This window comes from Gorilla gorilla, chromosome 22, assembly GCF_029281585.2.
Source record: "Gorilla gorilla gorilla isolate KB3781 chromosome 22, NHGRI_mGorGor1-v2.1_pri, whole genome shotgun sequence".
NCBI lineage: Eukaryota > Metazoa > Chordata > Mammalia > Primates > Hominidae > Gorilla > Gorilla gorilla.
In genome coordinates, this window is record NC_073246.2 from 11807131 (window position 1) to 11829043 (window position 21913).

Here is a 21913-nt window from a genome sequence, read left to right on the forward strand (position 1 = left end):
TCTTGGTTTTGATAAGATTACTAGACTGATCCGTCAGGGGCATGCTAAGCCAGAGTTTATCTTGGTTTCAGTAGTGCTTTAAACAAACTCATATCCTTGTGTACAAGATGGAAGAAGAGTGGACCAGATGACAATATTTAGATGCAGTCATTCTTAACCTCCGTTGCTCTCCCAGTGGTCTAGCTGGGGTTTGTATAAAGTGGAATGGGAGGAATAGGGAAGGAGCCCACACCTACCCTCTCCCCTTGTCCACTTGTCCTGATTCACTAGTGGATAAAGTCCACGGAAACAGGCAAGTTATTTTAAATCTGTATCTTCTGTTGTCAAGATCTGTAATCAGTTCTGCTCACTGGACTGGGGACAGGAACCAAGGGAACATGAGGGTGAATGGGTTGACATGGAGTCCAGGGACACACTGTGCCTACATGCAGAATGTTTGTGCCAGGAAAGCCAGTCAGCAGGCAGATGGTCTCACGTACCAAGCTAGTGTTGTGAAGCAAGATTCAGTCTCTTGAAGGCGGTGTTCCTCATTCTGTGGTTTGTATCACTTGCTCAGAATGACCTGGAGTACTTGTTAAAATACAAATTTTGAGCCCAATCCTAGACCTCCTAAGCCTGCATCTCTACGGATGGGTCTCAGTAGTCGATATTGGAAATGTGCAGGTTCCTAGGAGATGCTTACGCATATAGATTTGAACTGTTGTGTTTAAGGGTTAGGGAGCTGGCAAAAGCAAGGAATAGACCAAGCCCTTGGGTGGGAAGGCTCCACAACCTTGACACTGTTAGCATTCTGGGCGGAACAGGATTCTGCCGCATGCTTTGCAGCACCCCTAGCCTCTACTCTCTAACACCGTATTCCAGTTGTGAAAACCAAAAATGTCCCCTCGGAGGCAAAATGGTCACCAGTTGGGAACCAGAACCACTGCTTTGTGGGATCAGAGTGGTTACTTTGTTCCCAATCCAAGGATCAGAACACACGATGAGAGAAAGTCCAGCTATTGGAACTGGAGTGCCAAGTTGAAGCTAGACCTACAACAAAAGCTCCAAAAGCTCCTTTATAGGGCTGATCCCATGCCTCAGCTACCTAGCTTGTACAGATGCCATGTAACTCTAGATTTGGTGACAGAAGGAATTTAAGGCTAGAACTAGATAGGGTCTTTCAAGTTAGGCCAGCACACAACGTGGACTTTTGACATCATCCAGATGCTTGAACCAACCTCAGTCCTGAGGCAGAATTTCCCGTGGCATCTGATACACAGCCTGGATTTGGAGCACTCACTGGGATTAGATGCCACGGGAATATTGTGTTTAGGAACTCTGAAAGACACAGGCTTCAACAAAGCAGACCTAAGCAACACGTAGCGTCTGAACTTCTTTATCAGCTTCCATTCCAGCCCACGAGGACAAAAGCATCACATACATACCCACTGTGGCAAACCTGTCCTCAGTAGGGAGTTTCCCCAGTACTACTCTCCCCTCTGTTCTGAGCCTACTTGCTCCTTCGTAATGTTTTCACTTTCTGTCCCACTCCCTAATAGATGATTTGTCCTCTCTGTCCAGCCCCCTAGTTCTGATATTTGGATTGTCTGTGATCTGGGTAGTACTTAGGAGGTAGAATCAAAGCCTTGTTGATTGGATTGGGAGTTTCTAACTTCCTATGAAAGGCACTGATTAAGCATCTATTGTTTAAAGTAAAGTAAGATTATGATCCATTAAGAAAGAGTCCACAAGTAGCGCAGGAAGAATTGGTTTCTAGTACACTTCATGCTTCAGGACAGGAAATCCAGAAAAAAATTTTGTGGTACGTTATATGTGTACTGTAAGTTTCATTTCCATGTGAAAAACTGTAGTTAGCTAAAAAGTACATCCATGAAGAATCCTGATTAAACTTGTTTAATCCTTGTTATACTAGCTACTAGCTAAACAATAATTTCACAACTACTCAAGAACTCTGTAAAAGCATTTCCTCTGAATATTTTATTCAGAAAAAAAACACAAAAAGATAAGACAGAAACAAAAATCCCAGTCATCTGCAGTATCTGTCGGCTTTCAATTTGGTTCTCTTGTTTAAATAAAGAAAAATAGTAAAATTAATCTATGTAAAACATGCCATATATATTCAACTGCTACTAAATATAAAAAGCTTTAAAACTGTGTGTTCAGTTTTGGTTATTGTGTTACCACAACACCTATATTAAAACATGTATACTTTTAAATTTGGTTTCCATAAAAAATGGATTCTAATCTTATAAAAGTTATTTCCTAATGTTCAATAAATGTTGCCTAAGGGCTTTTCAATCCAAATAGCAATTTTAATTATTCTGGAATTTAAGGGTGCTCTAAATTTCCATTTAACAGGGTGAGAATGCTGTATTATTACAAGTGAAAAAAGTTACAGGACATAGAGCTTATTCCGTTTTAGAGTCCATATCCTGATTATATTTTATATCCTCTTCTTGATTTCTTACAACTAGATACATATTCATTTGCTCAGCTGGAAAAAATTCTTAACATTATTTACTGACTTTAGGTATGAACTCTACCAGCTAGTTAACAGGAAATATGTAATTAAACATTGCCTTTATCAAGTAATGTAAAAAAAGGGTAAGAGTAACTTTGCAACATAGGACTTGAATGAGCAGCTGGTGATTATCAAAATCTGGCACTTAATTGATTTATACTTGTACACTGACAGCTAAACGTCTTTACCTGTTTTTCTATGTTGTAAATCTAGGACATCACTTATCTACATAGGAAGAGTAATAAATATTAATAATGTGCTATGATAAACATCCTGCACTCTTCCAAATCTTACAATAAAACTGCTTCAATTTCACTTATTTAGCTTTTATACTTAGTTTTTTAGTTGATCTATGCTTATTTTAAGGAACCTGAACTACTCTAACAGAATCCACATAATTTTTGTATTAGTCAAACTGCTTCTTTCTAACTCTGGTTCTAATAGTTATAAAAAGATAATGATAAATTTATGAAGTAGATACAGTCAAACCTGAATTTCTTAAAGTATATACTTAGAATCGGTTATAATTTTTAGATATTCTTTCTTGACAGTCTTTTCCCAAACTCATGATGTCCTCTCTAGGTAATATTGCCACACTCATAAATTATAAATAAAGACAAAAATGTGAAAACTACAGTAATTTAAGAGAATATATGTTTTCTACATGCCATTTGTATTGGCTACTGAAAATAGTGAAAATAAGTAAATAGCTACCTGTCCAGAAGCGTTTCATGCAAAAATCCATCTTTCTGAGCCTTTTTAAGAATTTTACTGTATTCTTTACTTATTTTAAGTTTGTGGTCTTGGAAGCTCTGAAATTTCTTTCTGCAAAGAAAATGTCTTCATTGAAAAATACCTCAAACTCTGATTATACATATTTACTATTAAATTTATAAATACTGTTAATTTCTTTTTCACTTATTAAAAAAGTCTAATTGTAGGCCAGGCGCAGTGGCTCACGCCTGCAATCCCAGCACTTTGGGAGGCCAAGGCAGGCAGATCATTCGAGGTCAGGAGTTCGAGAACAGCCTGGCCAACATGGTGAAACCCCGTCTCTACTAAAAATACAAAAATTGGCCGAGGGCAGTGGCTTGCGCCTGTAGTCCCAGCTACTCAGGAGGCTGAGGCAGGAGAATCACATGAACCTGGGAGGCAGAGGTTGCGATGAGCCAAGATCATGGCACTGCACTCCAATCTGGGGGACAGAGCGAGACTCCGTCTTGGGGGAGAAAAAAAAGTCTAATTGTATTTTTTTAATAAGCTGGAGCTTTTGAACAACAAGATGAACTTTGTGATCTCTCAAGAGGAGGGCCATTCATTGACTGGGTAGCACAAGACCCCACTTCTATTAGGGCATGCTGGCTGGAGTCCCCTGTGTCCTGGCCAGAGAACAGCCTTTGACTGGCATCATGCCCATTCTATGAATGGAGAGGGTGACTAACCCGACTGAGTAGCTTTGGGAGCTGGTAGGATGATTAGGAAAACTGAACCCTCAAGAAAAGAAAAGAATTTAGCTCAGTGCTCTGTCCTAGAGGCTACATCGTGTTGCCTCTTCTTGTCCATCAGTTTTTATTTTTTCAGACGGGATCTTGCTCTGTCACCCAGGCTGGAATGCAGTGGTGATCAGAGCTCACTGCAGCCTTGAACTCCTGGGCTCAAACAATCCTCCTATCTCAGCCTCCCAAGTAGCTGGGCCTACAGACAAGCACCACCATCCCCAGATAATTAGGTAATTTATTTTGAAAGCACTTTGAGAAGCACTTCACTATCAAATCTGTAGGTCTAAAAGGAAAAGCATACACACACGTAATTGATTTCACATTGTTTTATATTTCCTTTGTCTTCTTCTGGAATGTCATCTTTTTTCTTGGTTTCTCTTTCAGCACAGGATCTAATCTAGATATTGGAAAAGAGAATCCAATGGGTTATAAGTTTATCTTCCACCTTCCCCACTTTATGTATCACATAAGAATATTTGAGATGATTTCTTATGCAGAAGAAAAAATTAACTGAGCAACTATATTCAGAAAAAGACAGGTTCTGGCTATGCGTTTTTAATTCATATATATAATCTATATGAGTAAGTGCTATCACATGCTTCCTCCACAGCCCTTGTGTCAGAAACACTACAGACAAAATTATTTCAGAAACATTTTACACATCAGATCCTGCTAGGCAATAAAGAAATCATTCATTTAATTTTGTCCTCCAAGTGAATACACTAGGATCAAATTATCCCTAGTAGACAAGTGTTCATTTGATCAGACTGAAAGCTTAATAGCTATTTTACATTGCACAGACTATTATCAAAGTATTAAAACTTTTAACATTACACAACTTGTTTTTAATTAATTGGAACCCACCTCTTTTACTGGCTTCTTATATTCTCCTAAGTTTGGACAGATGTTTACTATCACATGTCATAAGTTAATTGATCTGCATTCAACAATTAGAATCGCCCACAGAACAGGCAATTGGCAATGGTAAGGACTCATGTCTCCTAAATGATCTCTGTGGCCAGAGTCCAGTTCCAGGGCTGCTTAGAAAGTGATGACGAATAACGTGTTTGTGCCAATGACATCTTTGTGACAGTTTTGATTAGAGGGGTCCCAGACCTGAAAACATTCCCTGCTAGGGCCTGTAACACAATGCTACCTTTAGTAAGAGGGATCTGTGTTCTGGTAGATAAGGCAAGGTCATAAAGGTGAAGGGCTGACAGAGATTAGGAGAGCCTGCAATTAAATGGTATGAAAAGAGTCCTAAATAATCACTGTTCAGAGCTTCCAAGTACTTGACTAACCAAAGAGACCCAGAAAACTTTGTATTTCATCTGAAAATTGCTTTAAATTGTGAAAAACGCAGTCTTTGTGTATCTTTGTATCTTTGTATAAGTGCAAAGCACTGCACATATACTTGTAATTGTTGCCTTCAATAACACTTTTGTGATGATATCCAGATGAAAAACAATTTACACATGATACAATAAAATATAAATAAATAAAATTAAATGTAATCACAAACCCATCTGCATTTCCTCAATGACCTGTTTCCTGAGAACCAATGTGCTATGAAATACTGAGAGCGGCCTCTGGAGTCAGCTGGGCCTGGGTACACATCCTGTCTTACCACACCTTGAAATCACTGTGATTTCCATGAACTGACTGACAAAAACCACGAGGATGTAAGGAGGTTCAGAGGCTGTCTTCCTGTCTGTAAGGCTGAGCTCACATCCACCTCACAGGAGCATTATGGAAATTCAAGATTACAACGCATGTGCCGGATGCATGCAACAAAAAAATATAACATTTCACTTCTCTAACTGTAAGAAAAACCTACATTTTAGATTGAAATTGTTTGAGCTTTAGATTTGAAATTATCTGAAATCAAGACTATTCTAAAAAGAAAATCAAACATATGACCGGAAATCTAACATGAAGCACGTACAGAGAATTGATAGATGCCTTTAAATTACACTGGTAGTAGAGAAAAATGTAACATTAATTTTTATGCTCTAATTATAAGAACGAAGAGCATTTTAGAAAAGGCATTTGCCCTCTCTCTTAGAGCCTTCCACTCTGGCCCCCACAATGCCTTACAGAGCAAACCTGGGTCAGACTGGATGCAACCTGTGATTCCCAACAGAGACAAACAAAGCAAGGTTCAGGATGCTCAGTACTGCGATGGAATGCCAAGACACAGAAAAGCCATGTGTCAAGAAGGGGGGAGTTATTCTTTAGACACATGCTGGTATATGTTTATCATTAAAGATCAGTGGCTTTTGTAAGTCTAAAAAATTAAGCCTTAAATGTTTTCATCACATTCCAGTTAACTACCTGATTAATCTAGGTTATATTAACAGTATTATTTAGAATTTCACCTTGAAATGATGATGTCTGTATAACATTTACAATGATGTAAAACAAAGAGTAGAATTAGGGAGGCCACAGTCTACTGGTGCAATAGCTAATGCGTCTGACTATGGATGAGGGAATTTAACCTGGAATAAGGAAGTTTTATTTCCAGCTTAGTGATGCACACAAATTTTAAAAATAAAATAAAATCATGTTTTATGTGATTCATGTTTCTCCTAATGTAAAGAAGATGGGTACTATTAATAAAAATACTTTTAAAATGTAAGGGCTAAGGCCCCAGAAGTTCTGCTATGATGTTTTATGTTTCATAGAGTGATTATCATCACAGAAGCTCAAGCATTACATAAATACAAACGTGTATACCCCGACCTGGTAATTCTGCTTCTGGAAATTTATCTTCAAGTCCACCCGCACATCTACAAATTGATGCATATTCAATATTATGTACTGCAGCACTGTTTATAAGAGCAAAAGACTGGAAACAGCCTAAATTTCCATCTACAACAGACTAAATAAAGGTACATCCCTAAAATGGAATATTATGTAGCTGTTAAAAAAGAGAAAGAGAGAAAGAGAGGAAAAGCAAGAAAAAGAGAAACTTTCTACATTCAAACTAATAGTAGAAAACTCTCCAAGATACAATTTTAAGGAAAAAAAATCAAAGTCGAGAAGACTATAGAGGAGGCTGCCTTTAGTGTAAAACAGTTGAAAATTATAAATATATTCATATGTTTATAAAGAAATTTTAGGAGGCTATAAAAAAACAAAGGGAAAGAGGAAAAGGAGGTGGGAAACAGGTGAGTAAGATGCATGGCAGGCATATGTCTTCAACTTCATATGCTTTTATTTAAAAATGTTGGACCACGTGTACACGTTATCTATTTTAAAAATTAGATTTTAAAGTACAAGCAAGAAAACAAGAAAATGAAAGCTTAAAAAGAGCATGTGGAACTACCAGAAAAAGATACTAATCCATGGAGATAATGGCAAGGTAGCTCCTAGATGCACTGATTTCTCTACCACATTGTACAAACAAGCCATCAACTATGGGATTTATAATTAAAAATGACTCTATTTGAAACACCACATTATAAAAAGCCATTAACAAATCTTTAAAGTGACTGTAAATGATGACTTAACATTTTAAAGAGATACAGTCACATCGCATGTGTGAATGCAGTCATCTGTATAAAATGTGATCATTACCTTGATCATTTCTTCTTCTCCTGCTGTTTTACTTTTTGCTTCTATGTCCCCTGCTTCACTGCATCTAATAAAGCAGCTATTTGAGGCCGACAAAGCCATTTTCCCCTAAGTGAAACAAAATAACAAAATAGCCATGAGGATTCTTCTTGTAGAAGAAACATTAAGTGTTTACACTGAATTAATTTTTCCTCCCTGATTTAAAAATCACAGAAAAGAACTTAGAGAAAAACCTGAAAAATATAATACAAGAACATATAGAAAAGGAAACCAAAATCACCTTTCATTTTACTATTCAGAGATTACCACAATAAATATTTGTAGCGTATCTTCCTAGTAGGACTATTCTAATTAGATGAGATAGGATTGCTTCCTTTCTAAAAGACCTACTGAAGATAAAACTGATTTAGTTCTGTTTGAAAAATTAACTTTAAAGAGGAGAACATGATTATGAATGCATACTTTATTCAAATATTAGCATTTTAAGTAAAATTTATTTTCTTCACAATTAGAAAACATGAAAAGGCATATACAATGCCTTTGGTGTTTTTAATTTAAGAATCAATGTCTGAGGGACTTTCGTGTGTGAAAATAAATATTCATATACATTTTTAGTTGTTTAATGTTTGATGTATTACACTGCTTTCTATTAAACAAAACTTTAAAAACTGATTTTCTTGTGTATCTAAATCTGGGTTATAAATTTGGTTAGCTTAACTCCCGTAACAAATATAACGTTTATTTATAACTTGTATTTGGTTGATTCTTTTGGAAAACTTGGAATACCATAACATTTAGACAAAATATTTATAAATACAATGATTACAAAATGTTAACTTTATATCACATCCAGTTAAAAACGTGCTGATAACATCGATTTAATTTCTTAGTCAAGTCACAAGGGCTGGGTGGTCTCTCATCTGGATGGCTCCGGGTGAGCCCTGGAATATGGTGGTGGGGTCCAAGGTGATTTAAACCTGTGTCACAGATTATTCAGCTGAGTCCTTTTTGCAAGAGAATTTTAAGACCCTCTTTCATTTAAATTTAAATTTTTGAAACTTAGTGTCCTTCCTAAAAATAAAATGAAATGGACTTTCCTAAAGTGTTGTATTATTAGTACTATCTAAGTCGTCATCCTGGCCTTATGAAATATTGGCATTTTCTACTGGTGTAACTTTTATTAGAAGCATCTCATCGTGACTAGTAGGATCATCTCAAAGGGGTTGCAACACATTAGCAGGTAGTGAAATCAATGTAGTGTTTCCTGAATGGTATTGGGTGGGTGGGGGGGAAAAGGAAAACACACAGACACACAGAGGAATGGTAAAAGAGAATAAAAAATGTCAAAGTGCATAACACATGGATAAGTAAGTATTGTTAAGTACAACTCTTGCTTCAGTTATACATATGTGTGTGCTGGGCTGCAATGTAAAAATGCATTTCTCAATGGATTGGGTCAAAATACTTTTCAAGTCACTGACTTAAGATTTTATCCTAGGGGATGAGGAAATTAGTCTAAGTGATTACCTCTTTCTGGTGGGATGTTTGTTTAATCTTTCATCTTAGAAAACACTGCTGAGTTCCTATTTTCAGTTCATTATTGTATACTACCAGAGCTGCTACTCAAAGGCTGAGCTTATCTCCTATTTGCTTGTTCTGCGTGGTGCCCACTGGTCCTTACTGTTTTTGATATAGTTATCTACTTTTTAAAGACAGTTTAGCACTCACATATTTTTGTTCAATCTTTACTTCTCACACAGAAAAAGGAAATTATGTATTCTGTATCAACAAAGATTTAACAAAACATCCATATACTACAACTACTTACTAAAATTAAGAATTAGTATACTATCTTTTTTCTTATATTAAATCTTTTCATACACTATTTTAAGCTTATGAACTGAAAGTCTTTTAGAGATAATTTACTTCAATGAATTATTATTATTTATATTTTATATGCAAATTGTCACAACTTGGTCTTAGCTAGCTCTACTGTTCACTTACAGTCTGTAATGTTTCTGAAAGCATCCATGATTTCTGCTACAAAGAAGATACTTAGGAACTATTCTGTTTTCCTACTCTGTGACCTAAAATTGACTGGTTCTTCAATAGAAATGAGATCCATATCTAGGCACTAAGGGTATACAGAAATAATTGTGGGCAAAAGTACTAATGCTATTTTTGTTGCACTATATTTTGAGACCTCTTTAAGGCTCTATGTTCTTACCAATTTATTCCTATTTAATGTATTATACTATTGCATCCTACTTTTTCTTTTTAAATATGTTATGATTGACTGTTACAGACTTTCTGTTAAATTGACAGGGAGTTTTTATAAACAATAACAGCACTTACATTTTTAAGGACTGGTTCCCATTGTTCTCTTGGTCCAATTGCATCTGAACGCCCAACAACAAGTTCACCTGAATTTATACCAAGATATTTTCCATAGCCAGATTTCAGGGTGATTCTGTACATTAATAAGATAGATTAAAGTTAAAAACTGAGAGAAAATTAATTATAGGGCATCAAAACAGGACATGTATGTGTGTGGGTGTGTACATATCTAAAATTTCAGACTGGACATATTCCAAGTGTTCAAAAGATGCATGTGGCTGAGTGGTGACTCACTCCTGTAATCTCTGTGCTTTGGGAAGGCAATGGGAGAATTGCTTGAGGCAAGAAGTTCAAGATCAGCCTGGACAACATAGTGAGACCCCATCTCTACAAAAAATTTAAAAAGTTAGCTGGGCATGGTGGTGTGCACATGTAATACCAGCTACTTGGGAGGCTGATGCAGGAGGAGTGCTTGAGCTCAGAAATTTGAGGTTATAGTGAGCTATGATCACACCACTGCCCTCCAGCCTGGGTGACACAGTGAGACTATGTGCCTTCAAAAAAAAAAAAAAAAAGCTACATGTGACTGGTTGTTGCCATATTGGACACTGCAGATTTAAATTTAGTTTTATATTTTGCTTTTTTAATATAAACATTGTACCTTATATATTACATAACAAATATTTTCAAAATTCATCATTCTTCAATTATACCTCTTTAGTTATAAACTTCAATAATAAATTACTAAAATTATGTCATCAAACTGTTTTCCAGAAAATGCTGCTTCCATTTACATTCTTACCTCAAATTAACAGAGTATGTTTTGTATCATGGATTTTTTTTTAAACATTATGACTCTAAAAAAATACTCGAAAACCTGATATGAAAAAAACAGTATCCTATTAATTTGCATTTTAGTAGTTAACTAGAATAACAATTGTTTTTCTTTTCCTTTCCTTTTTACTTTTTAGATTATCTGGTAATGTCCCTTGTCCATTTTTCTATTCAGATCTGATTGTTCACAATTTTTCTACTGGGGTCTTCAGTGCTATGAATTCCATACAAAATACATTTGAACAGTAAGAACTCACTGCCTATTAAGATTGTTGCAAATATTTTCCTCATTTGTCAGTTGATTTTCTTTATAATCCTTTTCTGTTTATAATTGTAAAGCAGTTTAAAACTATTGAATTTTTTCTTCCTCTGCTTTTATTCTTTGTCTTTCACCCTACTTATCAGTCTTTCAAAGAAAGAATAGAAATAATCATCTTAACGTGATTTTGTAAAATTATGATTTCTTTTACCTTACCAAGAATCTCCTCGGATGCCAGAATTGACTTTTACTCCTTTATACGTTAATGATTGTATAACAGAAATCATTATCATGTTGATGTAACCAATTACTAAAATATGTAAATTCATTTTCAGTATCTTTTACCTAAAGAATCATTCTATACTTCTGCACAAGGTGAGAATAAAAAAGGTTAATTTATAAAATGACTGTAACAATAGTGAGTAAAAATATTCTTTTGGTCATTATGATACTGTAACATTCTCTGCTGGTTTCAACAATATTCCTTTTTTTAGTCTTCCTGTTTGTCTTTAGACTTCCAAACAGTGAGTTTAAATATCATACCAACAGTGAACCAGGTTTTGTACTATTTGATATATTTTTTAATCTATCTTATTTGGTGTGTGAAATTATTAATCTTCATTTTTTAACTTACATATCTTTTTTCCAGCCTAGCATTATATATTGATAGGAAATCCACTAAAAGTATATCACAAAATCTACTTCTCAAAAAAGCTATTTCATTTTTTATATCAAAATTACCGTGGGCTTAAGACAGATACTAAAATTTTTAATGAATACAATTAAATTTTTAAAATAACTGGTTACTAATTATATTGCAACATAAGCTCACCTGGAATCAGATAATTTGACAGCCGTAAACTGCTCTGGAGGACTAGGGCCCTCATCAACTATTGGAGAAAAAACATTTGAAAATAAATTTGACATTTGCTGTAAATATAAAGACATTATTTTGCTTTAAAAATGTGGCTATTTTCTTCTGCAATTAAATGTAAGAATATTCAGATATACTGATGTCACTGTAATCCTGTATCTTTGGAATCAAGATCTATTTTACCTTCTTTTAACTACAGTGCTAATTTTATACACTGAGTAAGACAGGGTGATATAATGTTTATTTAATAACATTCGAGATAGCTTCTCTTTATGTTTTAAAATACAGTTATAAATAAGCACTTATTTAAAAAAGCTAAATGCTTTCATTTATTCAATGGATGGCCTTGCTGACCAAATGATACTGCTTTTTATCTTCTAATTACTTCGTATCTCATTAGTGCTTCCTCTAATGGGCTAAAGAAAATGAGGAAACTTCAAATTGTTAAATGCACCCAGGTTAGTTTTGGTAATAGGTCTGAATAAAAAAGTAATTCAAACATGTTTGACTCAAATAGGTTTTCTTTTTTCCTTCCACTTACTATTTTAATTATTCATATTCTTTTGATTTCCAAAGATACTCTTCTGGAACTACAAGGAATGTTTTCAAATGCTTATATTAGAAAGAGGGACTTGCCAATGGCTGGTAAATATTAAGGAATTAAAAAAAAATGGAAGAGTCAAATGCAATGTTTCCATTCCTTTGGAAAATGTTTGAGACTAGTTAGAGTTTGGCCTAAGTGAATGAATGTCCTAAAATCTACACTTGTGGCAGGATCTTCCCTTCCAGAAACAAACCTTCTTTGTGTGGAGCTCCCAGGGTAAAAAGTCCATTGTCGAGTGCATGTATATAGGTTCCCTCATCCATTTCAATGGCTATGGTTCCTGAAATTTCACCAAAGTTTGTTACTGTCCACCAGATTCCTAAAAAATAAAATTGATATTTCTACTTTATATTTTAGTTTTGACACAGAGTTCTTTTTTATTATAACTTAGTTTTAAAAACTTTTTATTTTGCAGTCATAAGAAATAATACGAAGATCTCACATATCCTTTACTCTCTTTGTCTCAATGATGACATCTTGCATAAGTATCATACATTGTTAGAATCAGGAAACTGACACTGATATAATCCATGAAGCTTATTCAGATTTCACCAGTTTTACATGTACTTGTTTGCATGTATGTGCACAGATTCATGCGACTACCAGCACAGTCAGGATTAGGTTTTTAAAATACAAAATAGCAACATACAGCCAGGCATGGGGGTGCATGCCTGTAAACCCAGCTACTCGGGGAGCTGGGAAAGAGGATCACTTGAGGCCAGGAGTTCAAGGTTATAGTGAGCTATGATCACGCCACTGCACTCTAGCCTGAGTGACAGAGCAAGGTCCTGTCTCAAAAAAAGACCAAAACAAAACAAAAGGCAACATGTGAAGGTACAAAGTGATATATGGAGAACGGTCTCTCTCATGATAGACCCCAGCCATCTATTCATGCCTGCTTTCCAGAGGCAATGCCTATCATAATGCTGACCTCGTGATCCACCCGCCTCTGCCTCCCAAAGTGCTAGGATTACAGGTGTGAGCCACTGCGCCTGGCCAGTAATCTTAACTACGATTTTAGATTGAAAGTAAAATGAGCAGAATCTATGTCTATGTATACTAATTTCCAATTTGCCAATAGAAATGTTAGATTCCAGCAAAAATTATTTTAGCAGTTGTCATAAAAGTTTATATCTTAACGTTAAAAAAATCCTCAAACCTCCTCCTAAATTGTACTTTAACTAGAGTAGAAATGAGTCAATCATTAACTGGATATGACATATTAAGGAATACTTGTTAATTTTAAAAGGTCTGATAATGACATAGTATAACGTATAAAAGTAAAGAACAAAACAGATGATGAGAGAAAGACATACCACGTTAAGAAATGTACATTTATGTGCTTATGGGTAAAATGATGTAATATCTGTGATTTTACTTAAAATTTTCTAGGAAAAATTGTGTGTGGGAGTGTTTATGAAATGAAACGAGATTGGCAAAATATTGATAATTAATGCTGGGGCCTGGGCACATGGGGGACTCATTATATTCTTCTATGTATGGATTAGTTTGGATATTTCCATAATGAAAAGGTTTTAAAGATTCAGTTAATTCCACTGCACAAAATTTTCTATTCAACTAAACATTTCATGCTTTTCATAATCAATTTTAAAATATATAAAATTTTAGCTAAAATGAAGTTGGACCCTTATCTAACACCAAATACAAAAAGTAACTTAACATAGACCAAAGACCTAAATGTAAGAGCTAAAGTTAGAAAACTTTTAGAAGAAAATGGGAAAAGCTTCACGACAATGAATTTGGCAATGATTTCTTATATAGAACATCAAAGGCACAGGCAACAAAAGAAAACACAGACAAACTGGACTTCATCAGAATTAAAAACTTTTGTGCATCAAGAACCACTGTCAACAGAGTAAAAGGTAACCCAGAGAATGGAGACAATATTTGTAAACTACATACATTATAAGGAATTAATATCCAGACTATATAGAGAACTCCAAAAAGACAAATACCACAATTCAAAACTGGCAAAGGATATACACGGACATTCCTCCAAAGATGATATACAAATGGTCAATAAGCACTCAAAAAGACGCTCAACATCACTAGTCACTAGGGAAATATAAATCAAAACCATAATGCAATGCCACTTCGCACCCATTAGAATGCTATTATCAAAACAAACAAAAAACAGAAACCAAGAAAACCAGAAAAACAAATGTTGGGCAGGATGTGGAGAAACCGAAACCCTCTGCAATGCTGGTGGGAAGGTAAAATGGTGCATGTATTTAAATGCCACTGAAGTGTACATGTAAAAATAGAAAAATCGGCAAATTCTATATTCTGTATATTTTACCTCCACATACACACAAAACCAATGCAGAAAAAGAAAATTAATCAAAATTAAAATTTCAGCTAAAGACGATTAGAAAACAATAAAACTAATGACAATTTAGGTGATTGAGTTATGGCTACAATTGTTTTCAGTAAAGGAAATAATGCTTTATTCACAATCATTATGAACAGTGTTATGATTAGCAAGTCTTTCTTATAAACGTAATAGTTAATAATTTTAAATTAGTTTTATTTTGTATGTTCTATGCCTCATTCACCAAGTACACTTAATATTAAATAAAATCATTTAAATGTAATATCTCATTAATGTTTTGCAAATGAAGAAGAAATTTCTGGCAGAGAATCTCCTCAAAATTTTCACCCTCTGTCCAAGTAGGAAAATGATACAATGACATTACTTATAATATTGTCAACTGAAAAAGAAATTACTTTGAGCAGATGCCAGTATTTCTTCTCAATGAGATTTCAAAGAATAAGAAAGCTAAACACAGTATCATCAAGAATTAAATGTGAGCATTCTGCCTACTTTCTGCAAGTGGCCTACATTCAACCTTTGGAGGTATGCTTATATGTTTAGCGACTAAAGTAACATAACATAATACTTAACGGTGCCACTTGGGGGTTTTAGCTGTGAAAAAGCAGTGGATCCTAAGAACAGTGGGCACTGAAGTTGCCTGTCTCTACGTCAGGTTACAGCTCAAGCTGTGTATATGCTGCAGACGCCCAAGCTGAATTTAAGAGAATCCGCTCTAAAACATTACTTGCTATTTAGACACATGCTTAAAGTTGTATCCTTTTAAACCTTAGGCAGATGGTGAAATATTCCCGCTGTGTTGTCTCACAATGCATAACAAAGCTTTTCACATATTTTCACATAGTTGAGAATGTTTCCATATGTCTGGCATGCCTGTAATCCAGCACTTTGAGAGGTGGAAGCAGAAGAATCACTTAAGCCCAGGAGTTCAAAATCAGCCTAGGCAACAAAAGGAGACCCCCATCTCTACAAAAAAATTAAGAAATTAGCTGGGTATGGTGGTACAAGCCTGTGGTCTCAGCTACTCGGGAGTCTGAGGTGAGAGGATTGCTTGAGCCTACAAGGTCTAGGGTGCACTGAGCCATGATCATGTCACTGCACTCCAGCCTGAGCAACAAAGCAAGAGCCTGTCTCAAAAAAAAAAAAAATGGCCCGATGCACCAGTGTCATGGCTGATAAGATACTCCCAGGGCACCCTTATTCTAGCATCAACGCTGTGAGACATCTCACCTCACCTTCTGACTAACCCAGTGCTTCTGTGCTAAGGGCCCCCTTAAATCTCTACCTTCATTATGTGCTTGGCACAAAGGAATGATATATCTTAGATTTGGAAATGGAATTTTATTCCCAAATCTTACTGTAGTTTAAGTACCCTTCACAGACCTTCTATTAACCCATAGCTTACTTAGCTTTAGTTCCTGGGTAAATCAAATCTGTGTTTTGCAAACTACGATGTTGTAAGTCAGTTGCTTCTGAATCTAGTAGAGCTCAGTGAAACTATTTGCTTACAGACATGCTCATTTTTATTAATGTCACACATGGTATTCTCCATGTGAAAGACAGAATTTCTTTCATCCTATTTACCAATCCCTTCAGATCCTTGTGAGGAACCAACAGAACAGCTTTAAAAAATTAAAAGGTTTTTTTCTTTCCCTTCACAAATAGGCACATGCTTATTTTTACGGCGAGTTTAGAAAATCCACAATGCAAAAGAAGGTGGAAGGACAAAGAGAAAAAGACACAGAAGGACTCCCTCTTCCAGCCAAGATGGACTTGCCCTCCCATCATGACCAATGAGAAAACTGAAACTGATAGAATATTTGAGAGAACTGTTTTTGGGGACTGGAACACAGGCAGAACAGGACTGTGATATTTGAGAACAGGAAAACACAGGAGGCAAATCTAACACACACTTCTGTTTTCTGCCCAATGGCAGTTTCTTGACCACGCAGAGAGAGGTAGAGACCTCCAAAAATGAGGCAATGTCACTGTCACTAAGCTGAGAGTCTTGCAGTGCTAACATGTTTGGAGTTTATAGAATAAGGTACTGGAGAAGAGGGAACAACATACAGGTGAGGCCTCAAAAGAGTATGCAAAAGTTCTCTGCAGGTCTGGGGCCAAGGGCTGGGGGGAGTGCATACAGTAGGCAGGCTCCACAAGGCCCATGCAGAGTGGCTGGCACTTCTGAGGGCTGACTGGAGATGCCAGAGATCACACAAATTTGGGACATAGCAGAGTGGAGAGAACTCACCAAATATACCTAGAACATGTGGCTGAGGCCCATGAGGATGAAACTTTCCTAGAGTAAGAGTCACTGTCTAAGTCTACAGGCAAAAACCTAATAAATAAGCACAAATTAACAAAGGCCCAGGCTTAACAGGAGCAAAAGGGTGGTCAAACAATTTAACTAGGCATCAAGACATTTAACAGAAATAAAGGTTAAAATGTTACGAAAATGAAAGACTGAATTTATAAGGAAGACTTAACAATCCTAAATGTGTACACATGACAGCTTCAAAATACTTTAAGCAAAAACTGCTCAAGTAGACAGATCTAGAATTACAGCTAGAGATTTTAACATAACTCTCAATACATTGCAGGATGAGTGAAAAATCAGTAAGGACCCAGAAGATGTGCATAGTCACAAGCTCCACCAGTTGATATAACTGACATCTAAAAAACACTGAACTACCGGGCGCCACAGCTCATGCCCGTAATCCCAGCACTTTGGGAGGCCGAGGCGGGCGAATCCCCTGAGGTCAGGAGTTTGAGACCAGCTTGGCCAACGTGGTGAAATCCTGCCTCTATTAAAAATATAAAAAAAATTAGCCAGGCATGGTGGCAGGTGCCTGTAATTCCAGTTCCTCTGGAGGCTGAGCCAGGAGAATCACTTGAACCTGGGAGGCGGAGGATGCAGTGAGCCAAGATCATGCCACTGCACTCCGGCCTGCTGGGCAACAGAGCGAGACTTCATCTCCAAAAAAAAAAAAAAAACAGAAAACAAAAAAACCGTGAACCAACATCTGCAGAATACACATCCTTTTCTAGTGTACATGAAAATTCACTAAGAAAGTATGTTCTCCAACTATACTATATTAGAAATCAGCAACAATATCATACCTATAATATCTCTATGTAGTAGAAATTAAAAACAGTACACTTTTAAATAACTCAAGTGTCCATGAAAAGAAAAATCACAAGGAAAACTAGATGATATTTTGAATGGAATGAAAATGAAAACAAAATGTGTTGACTATAACTAAAACTAACATGGAATGAGGAGATCTAACTCCCTTCTTAAGAAGCAATAAAACAAGAGCAAAGTAAACTGAAAATAAGTTAAAGGGAGGCAAAAAAAAAGACTAAAAATAAATGAAATAAAACATGAAAAAAAGAGAAAATAAGTAATGTTGAAACAAGCTTTTCCAACCTGAGGGCTGCATGTGGCCCAAGCCAGCTTTGAATGCAGCCCAACACTAATTCATAAACTTTCTTGACACATTATGAGATTTTTTGCTTTTTTTTTTTTTTTGGCTCATCAGCTTATAGTTAGTGTATTCTATTTGTGGCCCAAGACAATTCTCCTTCCACTGTGGCCCAAGGAAGCTAAAAGATTGAATACCCCCGTACTAAAAGATCATGAATGATCTAAAATAAATGATCTTATAAAGAATTGATAAACCTCCAGCCAGACTGACTGATCCAGGAAAAAATGGAAAAAACAAAAATTACCAATATGAAGAGACTGCAATACAGATTAGATTCTACAGACATTAAAAGGATATTAAAGGAATATTCTGAACAATTTTATGCCAATAAATCCAACAACTTGGATGAAATGAAATTTTCCTAAAAGACACAAATTACCAAAACTGACAACAGAAAAATCTGAAAATATCTCTTAAAAAATCTTAATTTTCCCACAAAAACATAAAACCAAACCAAACAAAACCCTCTAGGTTCAGATGACTTCACTGGTAAATCCTATCAAACATGTAAAGAAGAAATCATACCGATCTTACACAGCTATTTCCAAAAACAGGGAAGGAGACAGCACTTCCCATCTAATTTTATGACACCCAATATCACCTTGACACCAAAATCAAATAAAGCCATTACAAGAAAAGGATACAAAAGTCCAATATCTCCCATCAACACCAATATAGAAATCTTATAAAGAAGAAAAACGAACACCTAGAAGTCAAATCTAGCAATATCCCAAAAGACAACGCACCACAACCAAGTGGGGTTTATCTCAGGGATGTAAAGTTAGTTTAAAAGTTGAAAATGAAACCAATGTTATTCAATGGCAGAATGAAGAAAGTTGTATAATCATCTCAACAGATACAGAAAGAGGCACTGGACAGCATTAAACATCGTTATGATAAAAACTCCCAAGAAACAAAGTTTAAAAGGAATGTCCTCATTTTGATAAAGGTTTTCTCTGCAGATCCTACAGACATCATACCATATGGTGGACTACTAAAAGTTTTCTGCCTAAGCTTGGAAACAATGCAATTGTGCCCATTCTCGTGACTTCTGTTCAACACTATGGAAGTCCTGAACAGCATAATAAACCAATAAAAAGCAAGACAAGACATAAGGATTAGGAAGAAAGAAGTAAAACGATAGTCACAGGAAATATGATTGCAAATTTCTTAGTTTTCTATATAAACAAATCATTAGAAGTAAGAAGTGAAACAGACTTATCAGACTACAAAGTCACTATACAAAAATCAATTGTATATCTATATATACTGACAGCAAACAACTGGAAAATCAAATTCAAAAGTTCTACTGACAGTAGTGTAAAATTATAAAATACTTAAGAATAAATTTTTAAACAGGCATGCAAGACTGCTACATTGAAAATTATGAAATATTGAGGCCCAATATTAAGATGTTGATTCTCCCCTAAATTATCTGGACTCAATACTATTCTCCAAGAAAATCCAACAGGCTTCACTGTAGAAATTAATAAACTAATAGTTAGTAAGTACAAAGTTGGTGGACACACACTACCTTATCTCAAGACTTCATGAAATTATAGCAATCAAGAGAAATATACCAAAAGAAAAACAGAAAATCGATAGAACAGAGTCCAGAAATAGACCAATACATAGAAAGTTAATTGATTTTTTATGAAGATACTAAACTGGATTAATGGAAAAAGGAAACACCAGTGGTGCTGGCACAAATGGCTATCAAGATATTAAAAAAAAAAAGTAAATCTTGAAACCAAACTCACACCATGCCAAAAATTAATTTGAGATTAATGACAGATTTAATGTAAAAACTAAAACTATGATGCCTCTAAAAGACAATGTAGAATATTTTCCTGACTTTGGGGTAAGCAAAGATCTCTTAGATCAAAGAGATAAGGCCGTAACCATAAAAGAAAAAAATAAACTAAGATTTATAAAAATTAAAAGCTTCTGACCATCCTGGCTAACATGGTGAAACCCTGTCACTACTAAAAACACAAAAAATTAGCTGGGCGTTGTGGCAGGTGCCTGTAGTCCCAGCCACTTGGGAGGCTGAGGCAGGAGAATGGCATGAACCTGGGAGGTGGAGCTTGCAGTGAACCGAGATCGCGCCACTGCCCTCCAGCCTGGGCGACAGAGCGAGACTCCATCTCAAAAAAAAAAAAAAAAGAAAAAAAAGGTGTCCATCCGAAAACCACCATTAAGAAACTCAGACTGGGAAAAACTCAGACTGGGAGAAAAGACTGATAACACCATCAACTCTTGGCAAGGATATAACTGGAGAACTAATTCATTCTTGGTGGGAGGGTAAAATATCACAACCACTTTAGAAAATTTTTGGCAGTTTCTTATATAGTTAAACATTCACCTATCCTTTGACACAGCAATTCCACATCTACATATCTACGCTAGATATTTACCCTAATTTTAGAATTGTTGATTTGCCAATTCAAAAACAATGATTCTTCCAGAATATTAGCTTTATACCATTCCATATTTTATATATTTTTTAAGCTACCATAATTTATGAAGATTCAAAATGCAACTTACCAAGTTTTAAAAGAGAAAAAAAAAGTATGGAAACAGCCAAACAGAAAACAGACTGGTTAAGTGTGTTTGGGTCAATTTATTTCCAGTATCATTTACAGGCTACCCTGATATTGTATTTAAAATTTTCATTCGTTTCAGAGTTCACAAAATAATGATTTTTCCTGTGAAGATACTTCGTTTAAGAGACAACTGACTTCTACAACTAAAATGTATACATGTTCAAAGAAAATAACTTGTAAAATATATTTGGTTGAATAACATTTACATTAAGCCTTTAAAATTATATATCAGAATCTCCAGCTATTAAGCAGTCTAATGGTGCCTACTAAGTCAGAGAGTTGTAATTCTTCTCTCCTGTGCTGTGTTCTGATAATGAAGTAAAGGCATCAGTAGCATCTACTGTGCTAAAGAATAAATGGAATTTACAACTGTAGGTAATATTTAAGCACTTTAAGACAAATATGAATACATCATAAATTTCTAACTAGGAAAATGTTTTCAATGAGATCTCAAGAAATGTTAACTTTTTTCAGAATAAAGCACTGAAAACTGACTCACCAACATATCAAGCTGGGTTTCTTCATCTTCTTCTCTTTTTCTCTTCTTATCTTTGCTCTTTTCCTTCTTACTACAGGACATAATTTATATAGATGAGTTTAGGTATATTGATTTGCGTGATAAATAAATATCATAAGATTGAAACTTGGAAGTCTTTTAAGCTGTTTCATTTATAAATTATTGGTTTAGGAAGACTTACATTGCTATGCTCTCTTAAATACAGTGCTGAGAATTTGCTTCAGGCTTTGTACATATTATGTTAAAGTTCAAAGCAGATTGTAGAGCCACACTTCCAGATTTTAAATCCTGATTCTGTCACTTCTTAGCTCTGCAATTTTTGGAAAAGGTACTGAATCTCTCTGTGAGTCAGTTTCCCCACTTAAAAAGTTAGGATAATAACTTAACTCTTAAGGCTATTGTGAGGATTACATCCATACAATGGACTACTATGCAGCCATAAAAA

At 35.4% G+C, this 21913-nt stretch overlaps 1 protein-coding gene across 1 annotated transcript; it reads right to left on the reverse strand.

Moving 5' to 3' along the window:
• Positions 1-4303: 4303 nt before the first annotated feature.
• On the reverse strand, positions 4304-21520 carry LOC129529294 (protein FRG1-like). Its single transcript, XM_055373833.2, has 6 exons — positions 21451-21520; positions 12698-12823; positions 11859-11916; positions 9952-10066; positions 7600-7704; positions 4304-4417 (listed from the first exon to the last, which is right to left on the reverse strand). Exons 2-6 carry the CDS (start codon positions 12765-12767, stop codon positions 4304-4306), a joined length of 462 nt encoding a protein of 153 aa, XP_055229808.2. The 5' UTR covers positions 12768-12823; positions 21451-21520.
• Positions 21521-21913: the final 393 nt, after the last annotated feature.

Coding starts and splice junctions, on each gene's coding strand:
- LOC129529294 (XM_055373833.2), bottom strand. CDS start 12,767: ATGGATGAGGGAACCTATATACATGCACTCGACAATGGACTTTTTACC. Junction 11,917..12,697: donor GGGAGCTCCACACAAAGAAG/GTTTGTTTCTGG, acceptor TTTCTCCAATAG/TTGATGAGGGCCCTAGTCCT. Junction 7,705..9,951: donor GGGAACCAGTCCTTAAAAAT/GTAAGTGCTGTT, acceptor TGTTTCACTTAG/GGGAAAATGGCTTTGTCGGC.